Below are 27,442 nucleotides of genomic sequence, written 5' to 3' on the forward strand. Positions count from 1 at the left end.
CCTTTACTCTTCTCCTTGTCACAAACGCTACATCCTATCCAGACTCCCATATCCGTCACGTCATGAGCACGAAGGTCGCGTCCATCTCCTCACATTTCCCTCAAGTCTGCCTCCTTCTGCACCAACCCAGGTCAGCTCAGGTGATCGTCACCTACTAAGTGACTGTGGGGGTTACCTGCTGTTGCTGAAGGTAAGGCTCTGCCTCCGGAGAACCTCACATTTTACTGGTGTGAAAGCAAAAGTTCTACAGACAAACTATTAGAGGTTTGGGAGACATATAAGAAAGAGCAGACAATTCTGTTTCAGGAAGCTGGACAGCAAGGCAGCTTGTATGCAGGAACGAGCATTTAAACTTAATCTAGAGGAAAGAAGAAAGGGATCTAGCAGGAAGGAAAGAAAATTCTGGAAGTTTGTACTGTGATTCTGGCTTTCAATGATCTCTCATTCTTCTGGAAAATTCTGTGTGTGTGTGTGTGTGTGTCTTAAAATATAAGAATCACATACTATCATCAATGGACTATAGTTTATTTGGAGAAAAATTAAAAAAAATATATAAAAAAGAATGTATTAAGAGCCAAAAATCACAATGTAGTAAGGGTCAAAACTATCAGTCAGGGGCGCCTGGGTGGCGCAGTCGGTTAAGCGTCCGACTTCAGCCAGGTCACGATCTCGCGGTCCGTGAGTTCGAGCCCCGCGTCAGGCTCTGGGCTGATGGCTCAGAGCCGGGAGCCTGTTTCCGATTCTGTGTCTCCCTCTTTCTCTGCCCCTCCCCCGTTCATGCTCTGTCTCTCTCTGTCCCAAAAATAAATAAACGTTGAAAAAAAAAAAAAAAAAAAAACTATCAGTCAGTGTGAATCAGGGCCATGAACTGACTCCTACAACAATAGCTTCAGATCCATTCCAGAGTTGAGAATATAAATATTTAGTCACATTTCTATCAACCTGTGTTTCACAAGTCCTACATGTGACTATCGTAAGACATTTATTAATAACAGGAAGCCTGGCTTTGCCTACTCTGACTCAATATAGTACTAAACATTCAGTATATAGGCAATGCCTGTACAGTTGTTGGTTAATCGGAAAATGGATCCAATAAGACAGCCCAGAGATGTGTGTCCAAAGTACAGTTATTTTACTAAAACCCCCAGGTAGAGAATTTCTGTTGAGTTGCCACAGAGGGCTCGCTTGGTTCTCTCTACTGACATAACTAAGAGTATACAATCCAGAAAGCCTGTTTCAGATCCAAATCCTCCCATATGTCCTGTGGTAAAGTGGGTCTGGAAAGCGACTATTCTGGGAACATTCTCGTGAAACTCTAAAAGAGGTTGAACATATTTTTTAAAGAGTTCTGAATTCAATATAGGATTTTTTTTTTTTAATTTCCAGAACTACTTTTCTATAAAAGTAGTTGCTGAAATATTTAGAAAACACAGCAATCCACCGCCAATGTACTTTTTCCTGATACTTGAAGAACTTTGCAATCACCAGGAGAAAGCAAACAAAAATGCTTAAGTTGGATAAGGTGAAATTCTTATTGCCCTGAGAGGGCTCTGTGGAATCTTAGAGCTTCCTGGAATACAGCTTAAATAACAATGATATATAATCTAAGCTTTTTGTCTTACAGACCAGGCATCTGTCCAAGGTGCCGAAGATAATAAAAAATGAACACCCATGGTCCCTGATCTCAAAGACCTTATGGGTCATGTTTCCATTTGAAACACTTATAGAATTGGAAGACTATGATTTGTTATGAAAAGAAACAAATCTGTAGGGGCGCCTGTGTGGCTCAGTAGGTTAAGCAACCAACTCTTGATCTCGGCTCCAGTCATGATCTCATGGTTCCTGGGATCGAGCCCCGAGTTGGACTCTGGGCTGAACATGGAGCCTGTTTCAGATTCTCTCTCTCTTCCCCCCTTTTTCTCCATCCCCCCTACTCTCTCTCCCTCTCAAAACAAAGAAATAAACTTTAAAAAAAGAAAATAAACAAATCTCTAATAAAAAGGAGTGTTTTGTAATAGAGGTAACTTTATTTCAGTTGCATATTGCCCTAACCTACTACTCACAAACCAGCAGCTGCTTAATATAATGCGTTTACCCCACGTTGTCCCCAAGATACCCGACTTCTCTTCCTCACCAATGCCTTTACATGTATAAATATCAGACAATACGTGTGTTAGTCAACAAGGCGGGACCATCTAAAGGCTGTGAAATTCAGCTCATCCTCAGTTCTGGGCTTCAGTTAAGAGACCTGAATTGGGGTCCTGGCTGGACCACTTCTGGATGTGAAAGCTTCAGCAAGCCACTCAAGGATGTGGAGACTCAGTTTCTAATTTGTGAATAAGAGTAAAAGGAGCTCTTTAGCAGGACACAAAATTACCAAGATGGCAAAATCAGGTGTGCGAGAGTATGCTGTAGATATTAAAGGAGATTCAAATATTATTTGTATCCACTTCAAAAACGTTAGGGTGTTTAATAAGCTATATATTTACTTTCTGTTGACATTTCTGATCCACTGGTGTGTGCAGATTAATTATGGAACTGAAACATTTAAATATGAATGTTTCCTTAAGTGATGCAATTAACTATCAAGAGGCAATTACAAAAGTCTTTTGAAGTTAGCTGAAAGTGTCTTTACTTAGTCTTAAGCTTTAATAACTTGCTCAAAACATTTTATAACATTCATTATTTCCAAGCCATCTTTTAGGGATGAGTATTTGATTCCGGTATTCGATCACATTGTGGGAGCTTGGGATTTTTTTTAATTAATTACTTGGTATTTAAAGCTAAAACTTTAATGTGAAGCTAATATTATTTTGATTATATAGCCATCAGCACCATCAATTCTATATTACAGATGCGTTTTCCCATCTGGCCATGTGTTCCAGCTCTAGGACAACCTCACAAGTGGAAATTGCACCCAGGGAGCATCTGTGTTTTTGTAGGTGAAGGCAAAGAGGGAAAACAGGCAGAAAAGAGAATTATTATTCCCATCAACTAGGTTATACTAAGAGCTAAATACCAATCATTGAAATGTTTCTTCTCAGAAACTCAGAAAGTTCGTGCTGTTATGTAATGAAAAAAAAATCTGTGTGATTAGGGTGCCCATAAACAGGTCCACAGATTCAAGTTTCTCAGAATTACCCAGAGAAACAGCTGGGTGTGAGGGGGGTGGCGCGGTGTGCAGCAAAAGGTCCTCAAGCTATGCTGGATACCATGGAGAAATGTGGGGTTACACCAGCCACGCGGCATCTAACGGAGGCTGACGATAGCACGATGAAGCGACCCTTCTTGATGTGACTAGGTGGACATTATACACAAATGAAGCCCACAACTTCTAATCTCAGCCGAGTCACGTGATTTTAGGACATGATGGCCCTTCTTAACTGCAATTTGGGAAGTAAGCGGGAGTCAGAATTCTGGAAACAGTCAAGGGACCCCATCGTTGGTGACAGGTCCAGTTAGCTTGAAGTTCCAAAAGGCAGGCACTTGCTGCTGGATATCTTTTGCACGACCATGAGAATGTAGGAACACATGTTCACAAATCAAGAATTACTCCAGGCCACGTAGAGAGAAAACAGGTAGCAGAAACTAGGGTTGGGAAAGCAATGCCACGTGAAATAGAACCAGATACATTCTCTATGAAGCAGGCGGGGAAGGGTGCACGTGAGCTTAGTTACCTCCACACTTGGAGTGGTACTGAGGATCGAGGACACGGAAATGCGCAGGGGAGACAGGGAAACACACAGCCCAATGCTTTCTTGTCCTTGCTGACAAACCGTAGCGGGACACACCATTTGTCAGATGAGCTGAGGCAACGACTGGACTGGAGGAACACGCCAGGTGTGTGTGGAGATACCCTTTATTTACAATAAACCCTCAAGTTTACCTAGGGAGTTTTCCAACCGTTTTCTTTCTCAAGTATCCAACGTCCTCTAAGACTAATATGACACGTGTAACAGCTAGGAAGTGGGGGTGAATGCAAGTGGGAATAAAACAAAGTCTACGAACATACTGATGGAAAACCCAAAGTGGAAGAAAGAAAGAGGTTGCAAGGGTGTCCATCTTAGTCTGATGCAAAGCCAAAGGGCTTTACAAGAAGCCTTTGAAACGTGCTTCAGAGGGACATTCTGAAGAGTCAAACTCTAGTAACAAAACACTATAATTATGAATTGGTTTTATTTTTTTTTTTTTTAATTTTTTTTTTCAACGTTTATTTATTTTTGGGACAGAGAGAGACAGAGCATGAACGGGGGAGGGGCAGAGAGAGAGGGAGACACAGAATCGGAAACAGGCTCCAGGCTCCGAGCCGTCAGCCCCGAGCCTGACGCGGGGCTCGAACTCACGGACCGCGAGATCGTGACCTGGCTGAAGTCGGACGCTCAACCGAATGCGCCACCCAGGCGCCCCTCTCACCTTTTAATTGAGAAAATTTTCAGATAGAAAAGTTGAACAGAGTGACTCAATAGTTTTTTTTTTTTTTTAATTTTTTTTAACGTTTACTTATTTTTGAGACAGAGAGACAGAGCATGAACGGGGGAGGGACAGAAAGAGAGGGAGACACAGAATCGGAAGCAGGCTCCAGGCTCTGAGCCATCAGCCCAGAGCCCGACACGGGGCTCGAACTCATGGACCGCGAGATCGTGACCTGGCTGAAGTCGGACGCTTAACCAACTGCGCCACCCAGGCGCCCCCTTGAATTGGTTTTATAATGCCCCTGCTACTAATTTATTGTGCATGCAATATAATTAATATACTTGCTGTTTACTGAATCTCGTAAATGGTTACTTTCATGATAACGAAAAATTGGCTTTCTAGTGTCAGCTACTCTACTTCTGTGTTTGCTCACCAAGTCTTCCAGGCCTTTCCCCGTAATTTTGCCCACCAAGGGGGGTTTTAGGCAATTAATCTTCCTTTGAGGCACCTGGATTAGTTCTGTGTCTGGGATGATTATTATCATTTCCAGGCCTTCATTTGCTTATCTGTCAAATAAAGAAATCAATCTTGATGATCGCTAATACACTTTCATGCTAAAAAATCCAAAATGTTATATTTTTTGGCATGGCTTTTGGTGTAATAAAGATTTTTAATCAGCAGATTAGTGAAAGATTGGACTATCTGGTACATTTCATTGATTACTTAATTTTCACTATTTATCCACACCAAAGTAGCTCATGTTTTACCTTACTTGTTTGGAAGTATAAATGGTGGAAAGAACAGTGGTCATACTGCAAATAACTCTTTTAGAAAGCACAGTCTCTTTTCCTTCTTTATTTTATACACTTCTTTCTCTTCTTCATTTTCATCTTGAAAAATGTTTTTTGGGGGCCCCTGAGTGCCTCAGTCGGTTGAGCGTCCGACTTCAGCTTAGGTCATGATCTCACAGTCTGTGAGTTCCAGCCCCATGTCGGGCTCTGTGTTGACAGCTCGGAGCCTGGAACCTGCTTCAGATTGTGTGTGTGTGTGTCTCTCTCTCTCAAAAATAAATAACCTTAAAAAAATATTTTTTGTACTTTGACATTAATCAGGGGGCACTACAGGACTCTGTGTAAAACTGTAGGTCCGTGATCACAGCCTGACTCCACCAGCCCATACACCTGGTATCTTCACAGCAAATCCTGAAATTCTTTGTGTTTAGTTTTCTTATTAGGACATTAGTGGTGCTAAGAAAGAGCTTCATACGTGGGGTTGTTTTATTTCATGACATTTATATGTAGTATATGTGACTAAATTACACACATGTAACTGACATTCTGTAATATATAGATTCTAATATTTATATATGTAGATATAATAGTAAAGTACCGATGTAGGGTAGACATTCAAAGTTATTGCTATTAATTACATCAAACATTCATTCTAAACCTTTCATATGTACAAATATGAATTTTTGTCAATGCATACTATATTATAATCAGAATTTATTAAGCTCAGAAGCTCTTAAAAGTCATGATAGTTTCTTTTCAGGTACAGTCATTTTCTTATGAAAATATTAATGCATCTAAGAAAATAAATTTCAAACTATCACTTCTGGCAATGTGTCTAAATTAAGAATTAAATATTAATTCAGAACACAGTAGGGAGACCAGAGAAAAAAATCAGTATTTAAAATGTATTAGCTAAGCAAAAAAAAAAAATCATCAGCTAGGTATTAGATGAAGCCCGAGATTTAAAAAAACAAACAAACCTGAAATGATGATGTCATATGCTACTTACTCGTATAGGTGAGCTGGAAACCCTGGTCGGTTTCAGAGCCGTTGGTGTTGAATTCCAGCCACAGGTGATTGGAAGTGCTGTTGAGGACCAGCCCCATGAGCTCATTCTTAGTGAAGGACCCCAACGGACGCGATGAACTGTCTTTTCCATCATACACCTAAAGAGAAGTCACAGCGTGAATCCCCAGTTACTTAATTCTGTTTGCACGTTAGCAATTTTAACATGACATTCAAATCTTCAAACACGTGACCTCATGCGGTACTTGAAAAACATACACAGTTTACTGAAAGTTGAATGTTTAACCCTGCGAAGCAGCCTTGTTTCTTTAGGTTGTATCATTACCATCAACACGAAAGACACGAGATTCCATCTGTGGTCAGCTCATTCTACATGGATCACTTTGGGAGTCCTTCCCTTGTTTACTTAAAATTAAATACATCTTTATTTGCATTTCCAAGTTCCATTATTTACCTTTCTCCCCCACCCTCAGAATGCACTTCCCAAGGTTGGAGGGGTGTACACAATTGTAGCCACGGCGTCGTCTGAACTATCATGCAAGTATATGGACATCCCTCCTACCTGAATGTAATACAAGACAAGATGTGGAAATCTTGTCACATTTTGCAGCCTTTGAGGTTGAGGGGACTTTAGTCTTGAATTAGTTGTGATAAAAGAATCCCATCATGTAATGACATCAGAGACACGTGCTGTCTTCCTCTAGAACACTTTGTATTTGACTTTACCTTCCTAGGTGGTCGTAAAGCAAGGGTGTTTAAAACGAATATTTGGAAGGCACGTAGACACGTTTGGTTTTGTGTAGATGTTAGAGGTAAGGGAGAGGAGGCATTTGGGGTCGTGTCCCCGACTTTCACTGAGGGAGACCACCCTGGGAGTGGATGAGTGCCAGTCACATTTCCTAAGTGGGGATTGGGTCAAACAATTTAGGGCACAGGCATGTGGGAGAGCTCACAGGAACCTTTTATGCTAATGCCAGAATAGACTGGATTTGCATTCAGGAATGACTGACTGTTGAGGCCCCCCAACAGCCCTAGTAAAGTGTCCAGAACAGAATGCACAGTGGCAAAGGATAATCTGTTTGCCTCTTTGAACTATTGGAATGGTTCATAGCAAGGAGCCACTGGTATGGATAAGGGTTTTAAGAAAGAAAGAATGAATGTGTATTACATTGGAAAACATCCAGTTTTTCTTGATTAAAAAAAAAAATCTTGGGGCGCCTGGGTGGCTCAGTCGGTTGGGCGTCCGACTTCGGCTCAGGTCACGATCTCGCGGTCCGTGAGTTCGAGCCCCGCGTCGGGCTCTGGGCTGATGGCGCAGAGCCTGGAGCCTGTTTCCGATTCTGTGTCTCCCTCTCTCTCTGCCCCTCCCCCGTTCATGCTCTGTCTCTCTCTGTCTCAAAAATAAATAAGACGTTAAAAAAAAATTTAAAAAAAAATCTTAATTAAATAAAGGTCATGAAAGTCCTCAGTAGATTTGTCCAATGTCTGTTCACTTCCCCACTATTTTCCTTCTCACATGGATTAATTCTTACTTTTCTTCTCTCAACTCCCTTCTAATAAGCGTACAGAATGTATACCTTGCTTGACAGACTTACACATGTATACACACTCCTAAAAGATAAGAGCACATTTGGGAAAATTAATTTTATGGCTCATTATTTTACTCCTTTCCAATTAGATAAGTATGTGTGAGAGGAGTAGAATCAAATACCCTACAACTCCTCACTAAAAGCCAGTAAGAGGCTATCGTGGAAAAATCATCCCTTGACTCAACATGTGGATTCATCAGACATGGTGTGTCTGCGACACCAGAGTGTAATGAGTTTTAAGTCCAGAGGAATCTGGGTCAGAAAGAAGATGCCCAGACTTTGCGAGAAAGGTCTTGTCTCACGGCATACACCACACGATTCTCTGTAAGTTACAGAAACCCATAGAGATGAGGGGCATAAAAGTAAGGAAACAGTCACGTAAGCTCAATCCTGAGAGTTCTGGAGCACTATCAATAGTCACCTCCACTGGCCTTGACGGGACGCTTCCCACAGATCAACTAGATCATCTGGACAGCATCCAGCTCCCAGGATCCTCAAAGCTACAATCACTCAAAATGAATCATCGCAACGCTGAATTATGGGCTTCTCCCAGACCATAATTCTGTCCTGTCTACACCGCAGGCAATGAGCTCTGCGCTTGGCAGAGCTTGGCATGTGAGGAGGAAGAAGTCATACACCACGCGGAGCATCATCCTGTCAGCTCCCTCAAGTTACAAATCTGGATTCAAGTTTTCTGTGGACCACAAACGACCACCCAGATGGTATCAGAAGTCACAAGACTTGATTTTTAATTCCACTGAAATTAGGAACAAGCCACAGCAGTTCAGCAGCACACCCCTTGTCCACACGCCCTCGTCTAGCTGCTGCCAGGATCCAGGCGTTCCTTTTTGGTACTGGAGAAAGGCTCCCCGAGTCCTGTTACTACAAGGCTGAACTCTGTGCAGCACAAATGGTCCTCTGAGTTTGAATTTAACCCATGCCCTCCGCCCAGAGCGGGATGGCCGAGTGAGCAGGTGGCCGCCGGTTAGGAGACATCACGCAGCATCCTGAGTGGCAGGGTGGGGGGTGCTGAGGGGAGCGGGTGTTTCCCAGTTTTACAGAGCTATACCCAAAGGTCCGTTTCCAAAATTAACTCTGTGTTCCATATACATTCCTTTCATGACATTTCTTTCAAGCTCTATTTCTCTTACAGGTTTTATTTTTCCCATTCGATGTGAGAAAACATGTTTTTATACGTGGAAATCCATGCACAAAACTTTGGTCTTTCTCACTGGATCCTACTATGTACGAAGGAATGACGTGAATAGCATTTAAAGCTAAAAATAAGAGAATGCCACTTGAAAAGTTTTGGACAAGGAGATATGTATTAGCATAGCCAATAAAAAAAGACATGCTTGCAAAACATTCAGGCATTTCAGATGACTGACACTTTCTCTGCAATTGAGGTAAGCATGATTTTTTATTTGCTTTTTGTTATAATCAACAACTTTAAACTACGTGCAATCACAAATGAACATCATTCGCTTCTTCTGCGGCAATAATATTTATTAGTGTACATTTTATGCGGTATCTCTAATCACTCACCTACACCCAAGCATGGTTAATTGTTACTTACAAGTTTTCTCTGAAGGCTTACTGACTTCTAAATTTGAGGTTATCAGAGAATTCAGAAAATGGTTTCTTACGACGCAACTTTAATTTTTTTTTTTTTTTTTTTACATCGGTGAGAACGTATTAGTTTCCTGCCTGAAAATCACTTCTTAATTACAGAGCTTCATGATGTCAGCATGAGGTTTTGAAAGACTATTACAATGGAAGAACAACGACAATAAACCTGGTCTTCTCAACAATGACGTTGAAATAGTCAAGGCCGGACTTAGGAGGGAGTAAGGCACTTTAGGCTTTCAGTGCCTCTGAAGTGTGAACATAACAGCTAATGAGGTCAGGGTGGGGATCCTGGAGGGACCCCTCTTTAACCATGTGCAAATGGATGACAACCGGGAAGTCAGTGATGGTTCCCTCTCGACTGGCTCTTTGCATCTTTTCCCGGTGTTGGCAGCTCAAGGCGTGTGGACTCTCCTGAATGTGAGATGCATCAATGTGTGAGTCCATGTAGATGTAAATGTCACTGGAAAACCCTAGAACTTCACAAGGAATGAGAAGAGAGATGTCTCCCTCCTGCCACAAATGAGCTGTGTCCTCTGGACCGGGTGCTCACTCCTCACTGGACTGAGCAGGGAGACAGGTTGGGTGGTGTCGGCCATTAGTCTGATGCCCCTCTTTGCATGCCCTCGCTCTCCAGATGCCCCTCCCTGGCCCCTAGATCCTCGAAGAGTTACAGGAGAGGTGGGAATTGCAGTGGAAACATTAGGGATTATGGGGGCATTTCCAGCTAGAGCTGGGTCTCATAGACCAATGCAAGCCTTGACTTTTCCTGGAATCCATTTCTGCTGGGGTTTTTTGTTTTTGGTTTTTCTTGGAGTCCACCTACAGGGTGGTGGTGTGCTGGGTCCCGCACCCCAGAGCATTTCCCCGAGGCTCTGGTGCTCTGTATTGTCTGATGCACAGAACCCTAGTTTCTGGTCCTATTCCAAGAATGTCCCTGACTCCCATGAACACAGCCCAGACTCGCCCACTGAAATTCTGTCTTGTCTGGCATGGCCTCTCCACATGAGCTCTGCTCTATGGTCTGGTGATAGCGGCTGGGCTTGCTTCCACTAGCACATCAAAATCTTTCTCACTCTGAATGTTGGGACCACATCTAGTCATCGAGAATGACTATTCAAAGCATGGCTTTGGGGGCCCACTAGCTTTAATAATCATGTGTGCTCAGCACAATCCTGGACACATCCACCGACAGTATATTATTAAAATCTCAAAACATCCCTCGAAGATGGGCATCATCATGTGTTTTCACACATAAGGAAGCTAAACCTCAAAAATGCTGAATAATCTGCCCAGGACACACAGAGAATGTTAGATCCAAGATTGCAGACTAAGATAGATCGCAGTCTACACTCACGCCACTGAGGAACATGGCTACATTCCCCCTTCTCAAACCAATTGGCCAAGTAAGTTGGAAAAAATATGTCCATCTAAATATGTGTGTGTGTGTGTGTGTGTGTGTGTGTGTGTAGATGGATAGATATTTAATTTGCTCCTTGAGAAGAGATGGAGTCACATAAAAGAAGATTCTTCTTACCTTCAGAATGTCTCCTTCAAACAGCTGGAAGGTCCGTGCTCTGAGATGGATCCCCTTGCCAGCTTCTGTTTCTATCTTATAGATACACTCGTGGTTATTATCGTAATTTGATGGGAAATTTGGGGACAACAATGTTCCTTCATTTCCTTTGACACTTGCTCCGCATTCAGCTAAAATAAATAGGACATTAAAAAAGAAAGAATTGAAAAGTGGAATTACTGATTTTAACACATAAAAATTCTACAATCATGACGGCCCTCTCCTCTCTCAATGTATGTTTCTAATTAACCTATTGGTTTTGTAGATTGGTGTTTTTTTTTGTTGTTGTTGTTTTTTTACTGTTTATCAGCTGGACAGGAAATATTTTCTATTCATTCATTTTCAAGATTTCTTATCTGTTTTCAGAGTACCTCTTACTCCACAGAAGCACAAAGAGATCTCGAACAAAATCGCTACACCCAAGCACACCGGCTGTGTCACAGAGCAGTCATATCCCTCCCCAGGCCTCATTTCTACGTCACGAAACGTCCCTGCCAATGCCACTGTGACAGCTCGGTGGTACTTACATTGATATTTTGTGGCATTGACCCGAACACATTTAAAGGGGATCTAAAGATAAATAAAACCACTCAGCAGCCCACCAGTGTCACAGCACCGAGCCTGTCTGTGTTCCATCTTGGGACAAAAGAACATTCAGTGGAGGTCAATGTTATTTTCTTCTGCCCTTCTCCTGAAGAAAGCAGAGGTAATTCACTTCTAGATCCAAATTTGCATAAAAGAGTATTTAATCAGGGTAAAAAATAAAAATAAATTTGGTCTTCACATTATGTCAACTCAGACAGAGTCACTTAACCTCTCAGCTCACTTTAAAAACAAACGGTTAGCCGAAAGACCACAGCTTTAAAACCCTGTATGTCCCAAATCACCACAAAACAATAGAGGTGCCGTGTGTGTGTGTGTGTGTGTGTGTGTGTGTGTGTGTGTGACAAGAGAGCCCCACCGGATTCTGCACCAAATAATTTATTGGCCACACTGTGTGGCAAGTGCAGTGATTTTTAAAAACTCAACAAAATAAGTATGAGTCTGAAGAACAATGGTCGAGTTGGAAAGTGACAATCAGGGAAATGCACCATTTTAGTGGGGGTTGTGCCATGTTCTGTAACTTTGGCGGACATGTTGTGCGTCCCCATTTTCATTAATTGTGACCTTCCTCTCACAATTAAGAACATCACCTACACTTGTAGCCATGATCCCTAGCCTCTTTGCCAGAAAATTGCTACAGATTTAAGATCAGCTCGTAATGATTTGTGCACTTGGATCTCATAATGTCCCCGTGTAGAAGGGCTGAGAGAACATCCACACACAAGAACTTGGGCTCACCTAACTCTTATGTAGTCTTTTTTTTTTTTTAATTTAAGGTTTATTTATTTGAGAGAGAGAGAGAGAGAGAGAGAGAGAGAGAGAGAGAGAAAAGGTGGACAGGCAGAGAGGGAGAGACAGAATCCAAAGCAGGCTCCGGGCTCTGAGCTGTCAGCACAGAGCCCCACACGGGGCTCAAACCCATGAACCATGAGATCATGACCTGAGCTGAAGTCAGAAGCTTAACCGACTGAGCCCCCCAGGTACCCCATAACCCTCATGTACTCTGAAGTGAAGACTTAAAGGCAGGCTTTGCTCAGGAGCAGGGGGGAACGTTTTGAGAAATAAACACAAGGAGTTGGATGAGCCACCAAAATGGTAATGGAACTTCATAATATTATTTTAAAACCACAGATATATATTTATATTATTATATTTATATGTAATCATGGTTTTTAATTATAATCATCTTTTAAAATATTTTCTAAAGATTACAAAAATATATGGGGAGACAGGCAAGTGATGTGTCTCTCAAGCTGGATATCTGCCTTTTGAATAGTCTTTCCGTGTTAGCAATCTACTGATTCTTAGGCCATCTCAGATTGAAGACATACATCAATCAATTTATACATTAAATGCAACAAACATTTTAGGTAAGTAATCCCCTTGGGAAATAATAACTCATGGACATTCTTATATGTTTTCTGCCTTTTTTTTTCTCTCCTAGAGAAATAGGACATTTTAAAACATAAAAACCAGGATACATGGAAAGAATATCAAAACAGCAAGGTAGAATATTGCCTTTGGCTGCTCTATGGATAGAGCAGTGGGGGGTTCAAACTTGTTAAAGATATCAGGGTGGAAAAAAATCTTTAAAAAAACTCAACTGAATTCTGATAACTGGACTCGAAAACCTAGTCACAAATATTAGGGGTTTTTATTTAAAATTGAATTTGACAGTGATCAATAAAGTGAACCTTTCAAAAATGAAATTTAAGTCCTTTTATCCATTATCTTATGAGTTTGAAAAGAAGTCTTGCAATGGAAGATGTAAAAAATACTGATACTGTAGCAAATAGGTTATTTTTAGTCAAGGAAAACATTGGAAGAAGGATTTGTATGGCTATAATAACTGACTGTGTGTATGTAGGTTTACCATACATCTGAACATGTCAAGTCTATTATTGACTGTGTGCATTACAAGTCACAGTAAAGTACAGGCACTCTTGAGTCAAACCTCCCTAGAGGTGGGCTGGAGGTAGGTGAAAGGGATAATGAGGGTCCTGGCCCTCCCTCTGGTCACCATCTGGTCATCAGGAGAGGCTGTGGTCTTCTTTCTTGACTGAATGAGGTCAGGAGGATGGAGGGAGGGTTGGAACGCATAAGGGGTAATTAATTGAACACAGTGGTAAGTCTACGCATCTTGAACCCAAGTGTGGAATGTGAGCCTTGCCTCTCTCGGGAGCTATGAAAACACGTATGAGAAGTCCGAAGGTGTCTTCAGGGGGCACTCTGTGAGGAAAGCAGAGCCAAGGAGAATCAACTCTGATGAGTTTCATCCATGAGCCCACCCCTGAGGAAAGCACTACCCCCTCCCAAAGGCGGGGGCTCGGCCACGTTCACGTTCGTCCTCCGTCTGTATCTGTGGTTCGGCATTTGTGGAGAATGGGTTTTGTTCTCTCGTTTTCACCGTGGTTGGAATCTCTTTCTTTGGTCTTCACGCCACTGCATTTCTATTCTTTTCTTCTCCTTCACACATTTGTCACGAGGAGAATCTTCCAGAACCAGCCAGAGGTGTCATGTTTCTAAAGTGACAATCTATCATGACAAGGCTGATACGTAAATTCTGGTAATTGTGCGTCAGATGCTTTTCTAAGTTCTTTACACGCAGGGATCCCTGTTACTTCTCAGTAACCTTATCAAATAGGTCAATGAACCACATTTCACAGGTGAGGACACTGAAACAGAATAGCTGAAAAACCAAGGGCTTTTCCCAAGGTCACAAAACTAGTACAGATCAGTTATTGAGTTGATATAAACTCTACACACTTAGGAATGGAGTTGTGTCCCTTTGTATCCTAACTAGTGATGAATACACATCTTAGTGACTAACTCACAATATTATTAATTATGAAAAACAATGAAACTAAGATAGTCTGGGTTTGCTCTATATGGGTGTATCCTTTTGAGGACTTTTGTTTGGGACAGGTCACCAGTGAACTGGAGATGATATCTGTTTTCACATTAGCATTTGAGACACCAACCATATACTTATTTCTCATAATACAGCAAAAAAGGAGAACTAGAGAGAAGACTCTGGCCTTTGGATACGTGGGAAGGAAAAAAAAAACTATTAAATCTAAAGACGTAATTTTACATCTCTTTTTATTAGGATTTGGATCCTGGGATTTCGCTTTAAGGCAGACATATAGTAAGTGGTGCCAATTAAGTGCACTATATAGAAATAATAGGTGTGGGCAATCGCTTGGCCTGTCGTAACTCGTAACCCTTTGTACACAGACGATTTGTTCCTTTAACTTGCAGAAACGGATCTCCTGCAAGTGAGAGGTACCTGCTCCCCCCTTCACAATAAAATCCCACTGGTGTCAGAGCCACTGTCTCTCGGGCTGAGACACGGTAAAATCTCTAAGTGAACGTTCAGCAGTAACTCATTTATTTCATAGACAACTGAACCTCAGCAAACATGACCGATACGTTTACATGTACAAGGATGGAATTTCGTTCTTCTAACGTGGTGCGGTGCTTAAGGAGTCTTTCATGTGCATTTTTCTCCAAGAGTATGAAATTGCTTGTAGAATATACAAGCTTGGTATGTTGATTGTTTTTTTTTTTTTTAATTTTTTTTTTTCAGTTTATTTATTTTTGGGACAGAGACAGACAGAGCATGAATGGGGGAGGGGCAGAGAGAGAGGGAGACACAGAATCGGAAACAGGCTCCAGGCTCTGAGCCATCAGCCCAGAGCCCGACGCGGGGCTCGAACTCACGGACCGCGAGATCGTGACCTGGCTGAAGTCGGACGCTTAACCGACTGCGCCACCCAGGCGCCCCTGATTGTTTTTAAAAAAATCTACTTCAGTACAGTGTTTTGTATCATACAGTTCCATACTAGGCACATCACTATTTATATTTGTATGCCTTTATATTCTTCAAAGACTTTCATGCAGATTACCACGTCATTACTTTTTTTCCTCTTAATTCGTGACCTTTACACCTGTCCTCAATTTTAAAACAGTTGTCCGGTTGGGCTGACACCATTCCAGTGAGCACGTGTGGCTGTTGCTATCGTTTTCCGATTCTGTGTCAAGGGCCGTAAGAAAATACGACATCTCAAAGGCTGAACGTGATTTGCCATTTTATCTCGACGCCTTGGTTCATCACTCAACTTGGTGCTAGCAGGTTTGGCGACACCCAGGGTCTAGGGAGAGACCTACGTCGGGGATGCTGCAGTGAGACACGGGGACAGGCCGGTGTGAGACACAAAGGCTGTTTATGTGGCTTCAGGGACGTGACTGAGGTGGGCGGTCATCAGAGAACCGTAGGAAATGTGGCTGCAGGGAGACTTGGCCAGACCTTGGGGAACGTGTGGGCTTCACCAAACCAAGGTGCAAGGTCCCTAAAAGTTTGGAGCACACAGGTGTCCAGACAAAGGGTGTCCGGAGAAGAGGAAACGCCCTAAGAGAAAGCAAAGAATCTTGAAGACTCTCAAAGAAAACAAAAAGGGTGCAATGATGTGACAATGGGTTTGTGAAGCAAATTCTGGAATTATTAGTCCAGAGGAACACCAAGGAAAACCAAAGAAGTAATGGCAGAACAAATAAAATATAGTAACACTCTGCCCACTAAAGCCTGGGACTCTATCCCATAGGAAATAAAGAAAATAAGACACTAACAGTAAAAAGCAAGTGCGCAGAAAATTACACACTTTAAGTCATCAGAGTTTCAAAAATTCTTTGAACTTGACTGAAAATATCCATTGTAAACCTCTATTACCAAAGCAATTAAATGTATCAATTTTAATTTCTTTCAATAATCCATTTACAATTGCTTTAAGATGAATGGATATAATTTTCCTTAAGATGAATCATTTGTTCTTTTTCTAAAGAACCCACTGAAATTGTAATTAAAATTGGATTGTCATTTAGAGTTTCTTAATGGAAATGAAGTAATTAAAATTAAATTAACTTAATAGAAAGGAGCCAATTGATTTCCCATAAATTCTTCTTTCAACAGTATCTACCTGTGAAGCCACCCTTATTCAGCTCAGGCTGCCATCACCAAACACCCCCAACCTGGGGCTTGAAGGACAGGCATTTACTCCTCAGGGCTCTGGAGGCTGACTTACAAGACCCCTGGCTGTGCCCAGATACTCTGTGCGCACATCATAAACCTGATTCAAGCAAAATCTTTGCCAAAGAGCTTTTCCCCGAAGTAACACTGAGCCTGCACGCAACCCCCCACCCCCCAACAGGGACTTTCCTGAACAAAGTGACAACATGCGAAAGTGTTTGGTGGCAGTGATTAAAGTTTTGTGGAAATTGCAGTGGGGCCTTTGAGACCATTGTGAATTTGTAAATTGATTATTTTAAATTAATTAACATATATATACACACGAAGTCTATATTGTATATCAGAATCTCTACACATATGTACTCTATTTTATATATAAAGCCAAATTATTTAAAATGTGCAATCTTATTTTTACTCATAAAGAATATAGAAGAATTGAATAAAATGCTGATTCTACTTTTAATCTATTTATTATCCTACGAACCTTTATTTCCTTAATTTAATGCTATGATTGAGTTACCCTTTAAGATTCAATTAAATTCAGAGATTAGTTTCAGGTTTTAATTTTGTTTCAGAAATTTTAAACCCACGGGGAGCCTGGGTGGCTCAGTCAGTTAAGCCTCCCACTTCAGCCTCAGGTGATGATCACAAGGTTTGTGGGTTTGAGCCCCGCATCGGGATCTGTGCTGACAGGTCAGAGCCTGGAACCTGCTTAAGACTCTGTGTCTCCCTCTCTTTTTGCCCTCCTCTACTCATGCTCTGTCTCTCTCTCAAAAATAAAAAAACATTAAAAAATATATAAAATAAATAAAGAATTAAAAAATTAAAAAAAAAGAAATTTTAAACCAAAAATTCAAGAAATAAATGGAAGCAACAGACTGGTCAGCATAGGGATAGATAGAATTGTTTAGACAGAATTGTTCAAAAGATTTAAAGCTGAGTTCAATTTCTCAAAATACAGGCAACCTATTTTGTTTTACCACGCTTCTCCAAAATATTTGTAATCCATTAAACAACTGAGGCTAATAGTGTTGACTTTTTTTTTTTTAACTATTTTATTCCATCCACGGGCATTGTAGTTTGTCCAATAAATACAATTAATGAAGATATTCAACAACAAGATAACTCTTGCTTTCACTGAGTTTTCTTTTAATTCTCTCAGCAGATATTATTTGGTAATTAATCTGATGTAGATATAGAGGCTTATCATACTCGGCCTGAAAAAAATCGTGTGTTCAAAACCTGTGTGTTCAGTGATGCCATATTAGTTTAGAGAACTCTACTGGACACTCTTCATGTCTGCTAACTCCGCCCCTGTTGGGTTTTGTTTTTGTTTTTGTTTTTGTTTTTCCCAACAAGATGTCACAAGACATCTCAAATACCATGAAGTATGTTTTTTAATACTTTTCCTGATTCTTCAACACCTGTGCAGACTGGCCTCTAAGCATCCTGGTCCCTGAGTGGTCAGGAATGGGCACGTGACTCTCTACTTGGGCCAATCAGAGGCAACCCAGCGACCCCACAGAAAGGGATTGCCTCCGGGAAAGTGCGACCCTGAGATTCCACAGTGTGTGCAGACTTGAGAGCCGTCTGAGGAGGCCCCCGGGGGAAGGCAGGGGGTGGCCTAATGTCTTCCCTTGGGTTGTGGAGCCTGAGGATAAAGCCAGCACCCAGGCGGGGAGAGGACAGGAGAGATGAGAAAACAAGGCATCAGGTCCCTGATTACATCTGATCTAACCCGCTCACCTGAAGTTGTCCCAACTTATGTAGTTATATTGTCAGTAAACCTTCCCTTTTACTTAAACCAGTTTGGGCTCTTTTTTTTTTTTTTTTTTTTTTTAACTTGGCAATAAAAAAACATATTGAATGATATGCGTAAAATGTAATGCGAATGAAAAGGTGGCACAAGAGAGGGCTTGCACATTTCGTCACAAATCATGGAGTACACAATGGTATTATTTCTAGTACTCTAAATAATTAGGTTGATATAGCCCTACGATGAAAAAGTGCAAATAAAATGATCATTTCTCTTTCATTTACAAGTGAACTGATAAAAGAGAAAAACAGCTCTTAGTTTAGGTGTTCACTAGAAGTTCTGTTTAAGATGAGGTGTTTACTGGATGAAAACAAACTAGCATGCTCATAATTCAGTTGACTTTCTTCTGATGTCACTTGTGATCTTTGGAATGGATTCGCAATTTTTGGATTCGCAACTATGAATCAATCACTCTTCTTTCTGTGATTTTATTTTATTTTTTAAAATTTTTTTAGTGCTTATTTTTGAGAGACAGAGAGAGACCGAGCACAAGTGGGGAAGGGACAGAGAAAGAGAGAGGGAGAACAGAATGGGAAGCAGGCTCCAGGCTCTGAGCTGGAGGCGCTGAGCACAGAGCCCTACGAGGGGCTCGAAGTCACGAACTTCGAGATCCTGACCTGAGCCGAAGTCGGCTCGTAACTAACTGAGCCACCCAGGTGCCCCTGATTTCCGTGATTTTAAAAGAAGGAACACAGGCACAGAGTGTTAATGAATCCAAATGTTGACATCAAGAGAAAAGCTTTGGAGGGAAGCAAACTTTGACAAGCATCTATTGAATCAGGCGCACAGCTGGATTTTAGGGATCAGGTAGCCCCCAGTGTTAAGAAATAGCCTCGTGGGAGGCAGAAACGTTAAGGCAACTTCCACAGAATGGAGCTATTATCACGGAGGGCCCACCAGCCAGCAGGTGACGGGGTAGAGACAGCTCACGCGTAAACTGAGTTCAAAATGATGGGGCAGAGTCAGCCGGACAGAAAAGCAGGGTGAGCACGGGGACGTGAGGGAACAGCACCGACAAAGACACAGAGGGAAGGAGAGCCGGGGTGACCAGGGGCCTGCACGGGCTTCCCCTGCTGATGCTTCAGTACGTGGCTGAGTCGTGCAGGAAGGTGGAAAGTCGGGCCAACAAATAATGGGCCTCGTGTGCCACCAGAGTCACCGCTGGGGGCTAACAGGTTCTCCTAAGGGGGCACCCTGACGGGGCTTGGATTAGATCGATCACTCAGGGAGCTCCGTCCTGCAGCCTGGGAGAAGCTCCCCAGGGCCAGGCAGACACAGCGGGCGGGAGAGCCTGAGCTGAGAACTAGGTGGGACACCGAATCTTCAAAACGGGCCACTAATTAGACGTGGAGAAGGAGAGAAAAGGAGAAATACCAAGGAGTTCCCGAGGCCTCCTGGGTCAGCTGGGGGTCGGCTACCAAGAGTCACATTTTGTCTAAAGGAACTTTGCACCCAGGTGGGCTGGAGGGAAATTCAGGAAACACCAGGCAAAATACAAGAGGCCAAATAAAGAAAGGGCACACCCAGGCCCCTGGGTGCTGTGACAGTGCAGGGCCACGGTGAGAAGTGTGGTTTCGGGTGCCCTGCGTTCCAACATCGTAAGCACGTGACTGTGGGCCAAGGTCCGAGACCCTTTGTGTCTCAGTGTCCTCATCTGTACAGCAGAAGTGACAGTCACATTACTTCATTAATTCTTGGAAGTGAAATGAGGCAACACATGTAAAGAGCTTGGAGCAGTGTGGGCTCTGGAACTAGGGATGATGGAAGTTAACTATGGGTTCTTGGCTTATATTTTAGGTAACAATGTCAACACCCAAAAAACAAGAGGGACAGTGTACAGATAATGAATCTAAATAAAACAGGCTCACAGCAAATGGCATACTATAATCAACAGAGTTGACCAATCAGTAGGCTTAACGTTACATGTGTGGGACAAAGCTTTGGTTTCATTGGGTTGGGAGTTTCTTCCAGATCTTAAACTATCTCATTCAGAAATTTCAATTTGGGGAACACGGATTCTAGGCACCCTGGGAATTCCCAGGACCATCGGCAAAATACCGTATCTTTTTTTTGACACAGAGTTCAGAAATGGCATCCAAATCTCAAATAAAAACCATAATCAAAAAGAGAGTGAAAACCACTATTTTAGGGGAAAGACAGACAATAGACATTTACAGACAGGTGCCCTGGTGAGAGAGAAAGATGGCTTGATTCGTGTTTACTTGTGTAATTTTTTTTTCTTAAACGAAGTCCTGTCAGAATATCATTAAAACACAAAAGGACCCTATTACCAGTTGAATCAACAACATCCCTAAACTGTGCTGACAATTGAAGAGATTCTTTGCCATGGGAAAAAAGTGGGTCTTACTACAGTAACAACTTAGTATTTGTATGGGTCCTGAAATCTCATCTCCACAACGTTGCCACCCGCCTCTGTCACATGAACTAGTGGGACCAGGGCAGAACCATGGACTCCCTGTGACACAGAGGCTCACCGCTGCGCTGGGCTGGCATTAATCTCCAGATGAATGTCATAACGCTACGTCCTTAGGCAGTTTTCTGTAACTCGAGAGGACAGACTTCAAAGCCTTCAGACACTAAGCCACACGGCCGAGTGGCAGGTGCTAGGCATTACCTCTGGGGTGATGCGCAGACCCGAGACGGGCAGGTGGTTCCGTATCTAGCCCTCCCTGCACTCACAGCTCCGCTCCGCTCTCTGCCTTATGGGAGCTCAGTTCCCAGATTAGCAGTACATGTAACCCCACTGGGCCCGCATCCTAATCACACCGTCTTGGAAAGTACCCAGTAAAGACCCCTGCTTCTCTCTGGAATGCCCTCTTGAATTCCTCAAAAGCACACTGAGAAGGCTACTCTGGCATGGAAGTTTCTACAATGCCCACTTTGCAGGAGTACGCCACAATCAAATCAAAAGCGTTAAATGGCAAAGTTAACAAGGAAACCGGTATTTTAAACTGTCCCCATCATTACACCAGGAGATACTCACTGTTTTAAGCAACAGAATTGTCACCAGTCGTGTTAACACAGCCTGGCGTCTCGCTTTTATTTTTCCTTTTGTTCCGGGTGATTTTTACTTCTGTGCATATTTTTTCCTTCACAAATATGCTTGCCACGTGCTTTAGATTTACCCTCATTCAGTCGTAAGAACGGAGGGCTGAAAGGGGCTGACTTCACAGACAAGGTAAGTGCAGCCCAGAGGGGCTCACGCCCAGGGTAGCAGGGTGCCCCCCCGCCGCCCTTGCCAAGCTGGGCCCTGCGCCCTGACTGCACCGCGCCCTGTCCCCACTGGGTGAATGAAATGAAAGCGTGTGACCACCTACCCACACACCTTGGCAGAGGCGCGCTCCACACACGACGGCCCCCACCCAGGCACGTAAGCTTGGTTGCACCTTCTAAGCGATACCCCGGGAAGCAGGAAAAAGTCAGAGAGTCCCCGACTCCAAAGTGGAAACCAATTCTTCGGCTGAAGGCAGGGACGCCAGGGTCATCGCAAGGCTCCAGGTCGTACTCTGAGACACGAAGAGAGGAGACGGAGTAAATGTGTGGGAACTTGGGTAAACACTCAAAACTCACTTACCAAGAATTAAAAAAACAAAAAAAACAAAAAACAATGGCTATTACTTAAAAAACCTCACGCATAGTTTTTCAAACTGCTCTGTAGTGGTTATGTGGATTGGTCTTCTTTGTACCCTAAGCTGGTTCGTGATGAACCGCATGAATTCTAGTATTTTTTTAAATAGATGTGTAACATTAAGATAAGGTGAGCATTTTACAGCTGTGACGTAAACTATATGAAATAATTTTCGCGCTGAAGGTCAAGGATGCTTGGAGAATCAAGCCCACTCAATTAAGCATCAGTGAATGACACCTGGGACAGAGCAGACGCTGGGCAGCTGTGTGTAACCGCTGGTGCATCTGGAGCTCTCTCCCACACTGTCCCATTAGCATCTGCAGAGACACTGCTGTGACGCGCATCGGGAAATGCCACTTTAGTAAAACCTTCTAAAAACGACAGAAGGAAACTGGGCCGGCAGGAGGAAAGGCAGATAGAAAACCATACTGATTTTGTGCACACATCTGAAGAGCCCCCAGAAGGGAAAACACTTCATTTGCATGATAAAGTTGCTACTTATTTGGACACTTAAAAAATAAACGCCATTGTATTAGTGTCACTGGCAATTGTTTGCAGCCAGGTTTCAAGGCGAAATTCTTGCAAATGAAATTACTCCTCAGCACACCTGAAGAACAAGCTTAGGGCAGCACTGGCTTTGCAATCCCAGGTGTTGTGTTTTGTTTTGTTTTGTTTTCAAAATTGTCTGAGCCTGTGTGTGACACAGTCTAGGTTAGGTGATTCCTTCTGCAAGCTTTGCGAATCGTTTCCCATCGGTTGTGTGCAAGTGGATTGGTCCGGGTGTTCAAAAACCGCGACCACCTTAATTTTTAACATTTTAAAATATTTTAAAACTGTTGCAAAGCACTGCCAAGACCCCAGAAAGTGTGTCTTGTTTCTCGCCTGCTTGTCTGTTTACGGAGGTTGCGGAAGAAGACAATTAGCCCTAGAGCTGGCTTCTGACCTTTGCTAACCAAAAGGCTTATTGTCAGCTCTGCACTGGGAGTGACAGAATTAAGAAACAGATGTCATGGAAAGGGTGGGAACGACAGACTTCTGAGACATATCTAGGGGGGAGCCCCACAGAGGTGGGGCGCTGCCAGATTCTTCCTGTGGAATGTTCTAGTTGACTTCATGTTGGATCTCGATGGAAGTTGAGAACAAAGACAGTGACGTTCTCATGGTGCCCGAACTGAGACCCAGCAGGAAAGAAGGTACAGAGGAATTAGGCATTAGTGTTAGGAAAATTTAAGTCTTTGTTCCACAGAGCGGCCAATCTCATGATTACCCCTGATTACAGGCAAATTTCCAAGAAATCAAGTTGTCTGAGCTCGTCACAAGAGCTCCACTAATGCAGTGAAATGCCAAGAAAAATCAACAAAGTCAGGTAAAGATAAGTGGCACTGGTTATAATTATGGGGCGTATAAAATAGTTCAGAGCATCTTAAAATCCCTAAGAAATCTTTTTCTTTAAGACAGTTATTTCAACGCATATATCGCTAAGGACCATGCGATATTGAGTGATTATTAACTTCCTACTGCGTAGAAGACACAGGAATACACCTGCGGCTGATGGAAAGGCGGAAGGTACGGAAACCCCTTTCCTAAGAGTTTTAGCCTTAGAACAGGAGATGAGATAAATACCCAAATATTGTGACGGCGAATCTCGTACGTGGCATCAGAAGTTGCTAAGGAACTTATGGGAGGTCCAAGGGGAAGAAATCACTCCTGATTACGGGACTCAGGAACTACCTAATGAAAACTGCATTAGCTCTGGGCTGGGCGGAGCGGAGTGGAGGAGCACTGTCCTTTCCAAAGCATCACACACAGAAGTGCAAAAACACCCTTGTGTCCACCCATCAGGATCTTAGAGCAGGAGCGCCCTTCTGTGGGCTGAGGCTGCATCTGTGTTAGTGCAGGGCCCTGACCATGGTCACTGAGCATCGCTTATGCGATTAAATGCATCCCATAAACGCTTGGCTAATTTTTAAGTGTGGGTACTTTTTCCGCGTCCACAAAAACACAGTAATACTATTCACAGCACCATTCATAGTAACAGTGTAACCCGGGCAAACAGCAGAAACCCTTCACATATCACGTAGGTGCCATCACTGAAAGTAAAAATGTCACATGATTTTGGAGCCTGCTTTTGTCTGTGTTCATAACTGCATCAAAGTAAATGAAAACTCATCCTCAGTTGCGTGTGTGTGTTTACGCTTCTTCTTTGTTATTGTTTTCACTCTAGAGGAGGTTTTTGAGCCAAGTATTGGCATCCGCTGGAAGGCAGGCACTAAAATAATCAGATGATGGCTTCTCCTGAGAATGTCTCCCAATGGGGACACTTGCCTTGAGATTTTGATAGAACTGATGAGAAGTGAGTGAGAAGGGCTTTTCAGGAGAACTTAGTGATATTAGCAATTTCTCAGGGATGAGAATTTGCAAAGTGCCATTTCGAGGATGCCGGGCAGAGGTCCTAGCATCTTTCTTCAAGGAGGCTCGGCCCCCTTGGCTCACCAGCTAATGCTCACGACTGCTGGGACATTAACCTGCAATCACACACGCACAGGCACACGCATACGCTCACACACACAGTGCTATTATTGCCAGAGAAGAGACACGTTGGAGGAGAACAACGTACCTGAGAACGTGATGTTGAAGCCCTCGTAGGAAATGGAAAAGTCTGAGATGAACCGAAGCTGGGCGGTGAAGTTTCCAAACAAACCCGCCTTAATAGTGTGAGGCAGTACAGAGCCAGTGAGTCTGGCCACGGGCTCGGTGAAACTCCCGTCCTCTGTGATCAGTAAATAGTCGTGGGAGCTTTCTAGGTGGAAGGTGTGGAAGATCATCTGAACTCCTGAGAAGCAGAAAAAGAGGGGGGTAGGGGAGGGGCCGGGGTGGGCGGGGGAGGGAGAGATATCAGAGTTAACAGCTAAGGAAAAATCACTTCTTCTGGGCTTAGAGACATCAAACTCTTGAATGAAAAAAAAAATCTTAATAAGCAAACTTTTAAGTTTCAAAGGAAAATACAGAGAATGGATAGAAAGAGTGGACTTAGAAATGAAGAGGGGATAAACGGTAGAAATAAATGCTTAAGGATATGGAAGTATAGGCACAGGTGTATTCGACATGGGCTTGTGGGTGTAGGCACAGACACAGGTGCAGACAGACGCAAACACAGACATAAACACACAGACAGACACAGATATACAAGTACAACATGGCAGGCATTTACAGGAAACTGCATGGAGGAATGGCGACTAGCATTTATTCCAGAGGAGAGAAGGAGCAGATAACTTTTTCATTTACATTTGACAAATATCTTCTAGGAAACCTTAGGTCAGAGGTCTAGCCATATAAACGTACGGCTGAGGGGGGAATTCATTGAAATTATAGATTTATGTGCCTTCTAGGCATCTGTTCTCACGTTAACCATACCGACAAAGGATCAGTGGATTCCTATAGGAAAACGAATAACATTAACTACAAACAGCTCCTTTTAAATAAAAATACTCATTTTTATAGTGACAAACTCAGTCACTCACAATTTGTTTCTGCTTTATTCTTGATTTCCTTCAAGGAAATTCTGAACATGCATTCATGATACCTATGGGCATAGCGTAATATAGGGCACATAATCAAAAATGTCAATTTAGCAGCAACAGAGTCCGAATTAAGTGTAAGACAGTTTGTCTCCATGAGATTGATGTGATCAAAATTTCATATTATCTCCTTAAAAATGACAAGTGTTGTCATACAGAAAACACCCAGGTACAGTCCTAAATCCAGTGTTTATGAACTACATTTCTCACACAAATTACAAATCTTCCTGGCTTTTAGTATGCTTTTCTATAAAATGAGGATAATTAAATCTGCTCCAGAAATCATCACTGGATTGTGTGAAGATAAATGACTTACGTATAATAATACTGAGTAAACTTAGAAAATAAGGCAAGTACAAAATTTATCCTAGATGTATCATGGAGATGAAGTTTGGATACTTTACTTCCTTTGACTTCATCAATATTTGTGTTTTCTCCAACGCATGCCTCTTTCCTTGCCAGCACACCTACTTTCCAAACACACGTTGACCCGTATCAATCTAAGTTACCCGATAGAAAGCAGTACAGGGAATCTACTCCTACTGTAGCATCACTGATCCCAGACCACTCTTCTTCTAGAATCATACATAACATCAAAATTACGGTGAAAATAATATGTGAAGAAATCACGTAGCTTACTTGTTCACACACGCATACCTTCTTCTAACCACTCTGTACATACAAAAGCCATGTAATATTCTTACCCTTCCCGTGAGACACTTCAATGGTCCATGTACAGTTCAGGGAGTTTGGGTAAAAATCCGGAAACCCTGGGGAAAGGACGGTTCCACTCTTCCCATGGATGTAGCCTCCACAGAGGGCTTTAAATATAAGGAATATTTATCGCTGTAGTAAATTTTTGCGATGATTGCTAGAATAAAATACTTCTAAAGTGATATTTACTTTGCACAAGGACTAAAAGTGTGTCAAATATGAAAAATAAAACAAAACTGCAACTTTGCCTGCAATTAGCTATCTCATAGAAAGGCGTCCTAAACAGTACAAAACCCAAAAAATACCCAGAGTCAGGTATGGCCAGGAGAGTGGGATTTTGTGGGTGACTTACCTGGCCGGGGGATCCCCAGATTTGTGGTCAAAGGTTGTTCTGGGTGTATCTGGCACCACGCAGGATGAGATTAACATTTCAACAGGTGGCCTGAGCAAAGCCCACTGCCCTCCCTAATGTGGGTGGGCCTCAGCCAATCAGTGGAAGGCTCCAACAGAGCAAAAGGGTGATTCTTCCACAAATAAGGTGAAACACCCTTTGTCTGACTGCCTTTGAACAGATAATCTCATCAGTTTATTTATTTTTTTCCTACCTTTGGACTCTTTCTGAGTCTCAAGCCTGACAGCCTCCAGCCTAGAATTCACACCATCCGCTCTCCTGTGTTTCCAGCTGTCCACTGCAAGTCTTGGGACTGGACAGCCTCCACAACATGTAAACCAATTCCTTATAATAAATCCCTCTCCTCCCTCTCTCTCCCTTTCTCTCTCCCTCTCCCTCCCTTTCTCTCTCTCTGCGCGCGTGTGCGTGCGCGCGTGCGCGCGCACACACACACACCCCCTACTGGTTCTTTTTCTCTAGACAACCCTGACTTGCACAATTACAGCTTCAGAAATGGTGCAGGTTTGCATTTTTTTAGAGTTGATGGTCTTAGTGGTTCTTCAGTGCATTTAAATCCTCAACAAGATGACCTGTTCAATGTGTCTTAGAGACTAATTTCTTTAATCTTTGTTTTGATTATTATT

At 42.6% G+C, this 27,442-nt stretch overlaps 1 protein-coding gene across 5 annotated transcripts in view; it reads right to left on the reverse strand.

Moving 5' to 3' along the window:
* CSMD1 (CUB and Sushi multiple domains 1) overlaps positions 1-27,442 on the reverse strand; it is a 2,022,178-nt gene that overhangs the window by 338,906 nt on the left and 1,655,830 nt on the right. For all 5 annotated transcript variants that reach the window (XM_045451804.1, XM_045451793.1, XM_045451792.1 and 2 more), the window contains 5 exons: positions 26,398-26,514; positions 24,733-24,948; positions 21,805-21,993; positions 10,983-11,152; positions 6,214-6,370 (listed from right to left, as the gene is read on the reverse strand). In XM_045451804.1, the coding sequence (XP_045307760.1) occupies positions 6,214-6,370; positions 10,983-11,152; positions 21,805-21,993; positions 24,733-24,948; positions 26,398-26,514 (849 nt within the window). The remainder of the gene's footprint in view (positions 1-6,213; positions 6,371-10,982; positions 11,153-21,804; positions 21,994-24,732; positions 24,949-26,397; positions 26,515-27,442) is intronic.

Source organism: Leopardus geoffroyi, chromosome B1, assembly GCF_018350155.1.
Source record: "Leopardus geoffroyi isolate Oge1 chromosome B1, O.geoffroyi_Oge1_pat1.0, whole genome shotgun sequence".
NCBI classification, from domain to species: Eukaryota; Metazoa; Chordata; class Mammalia; order Carnivora; family Felidae; genus Leopardus; species Leopardus geoffroyi.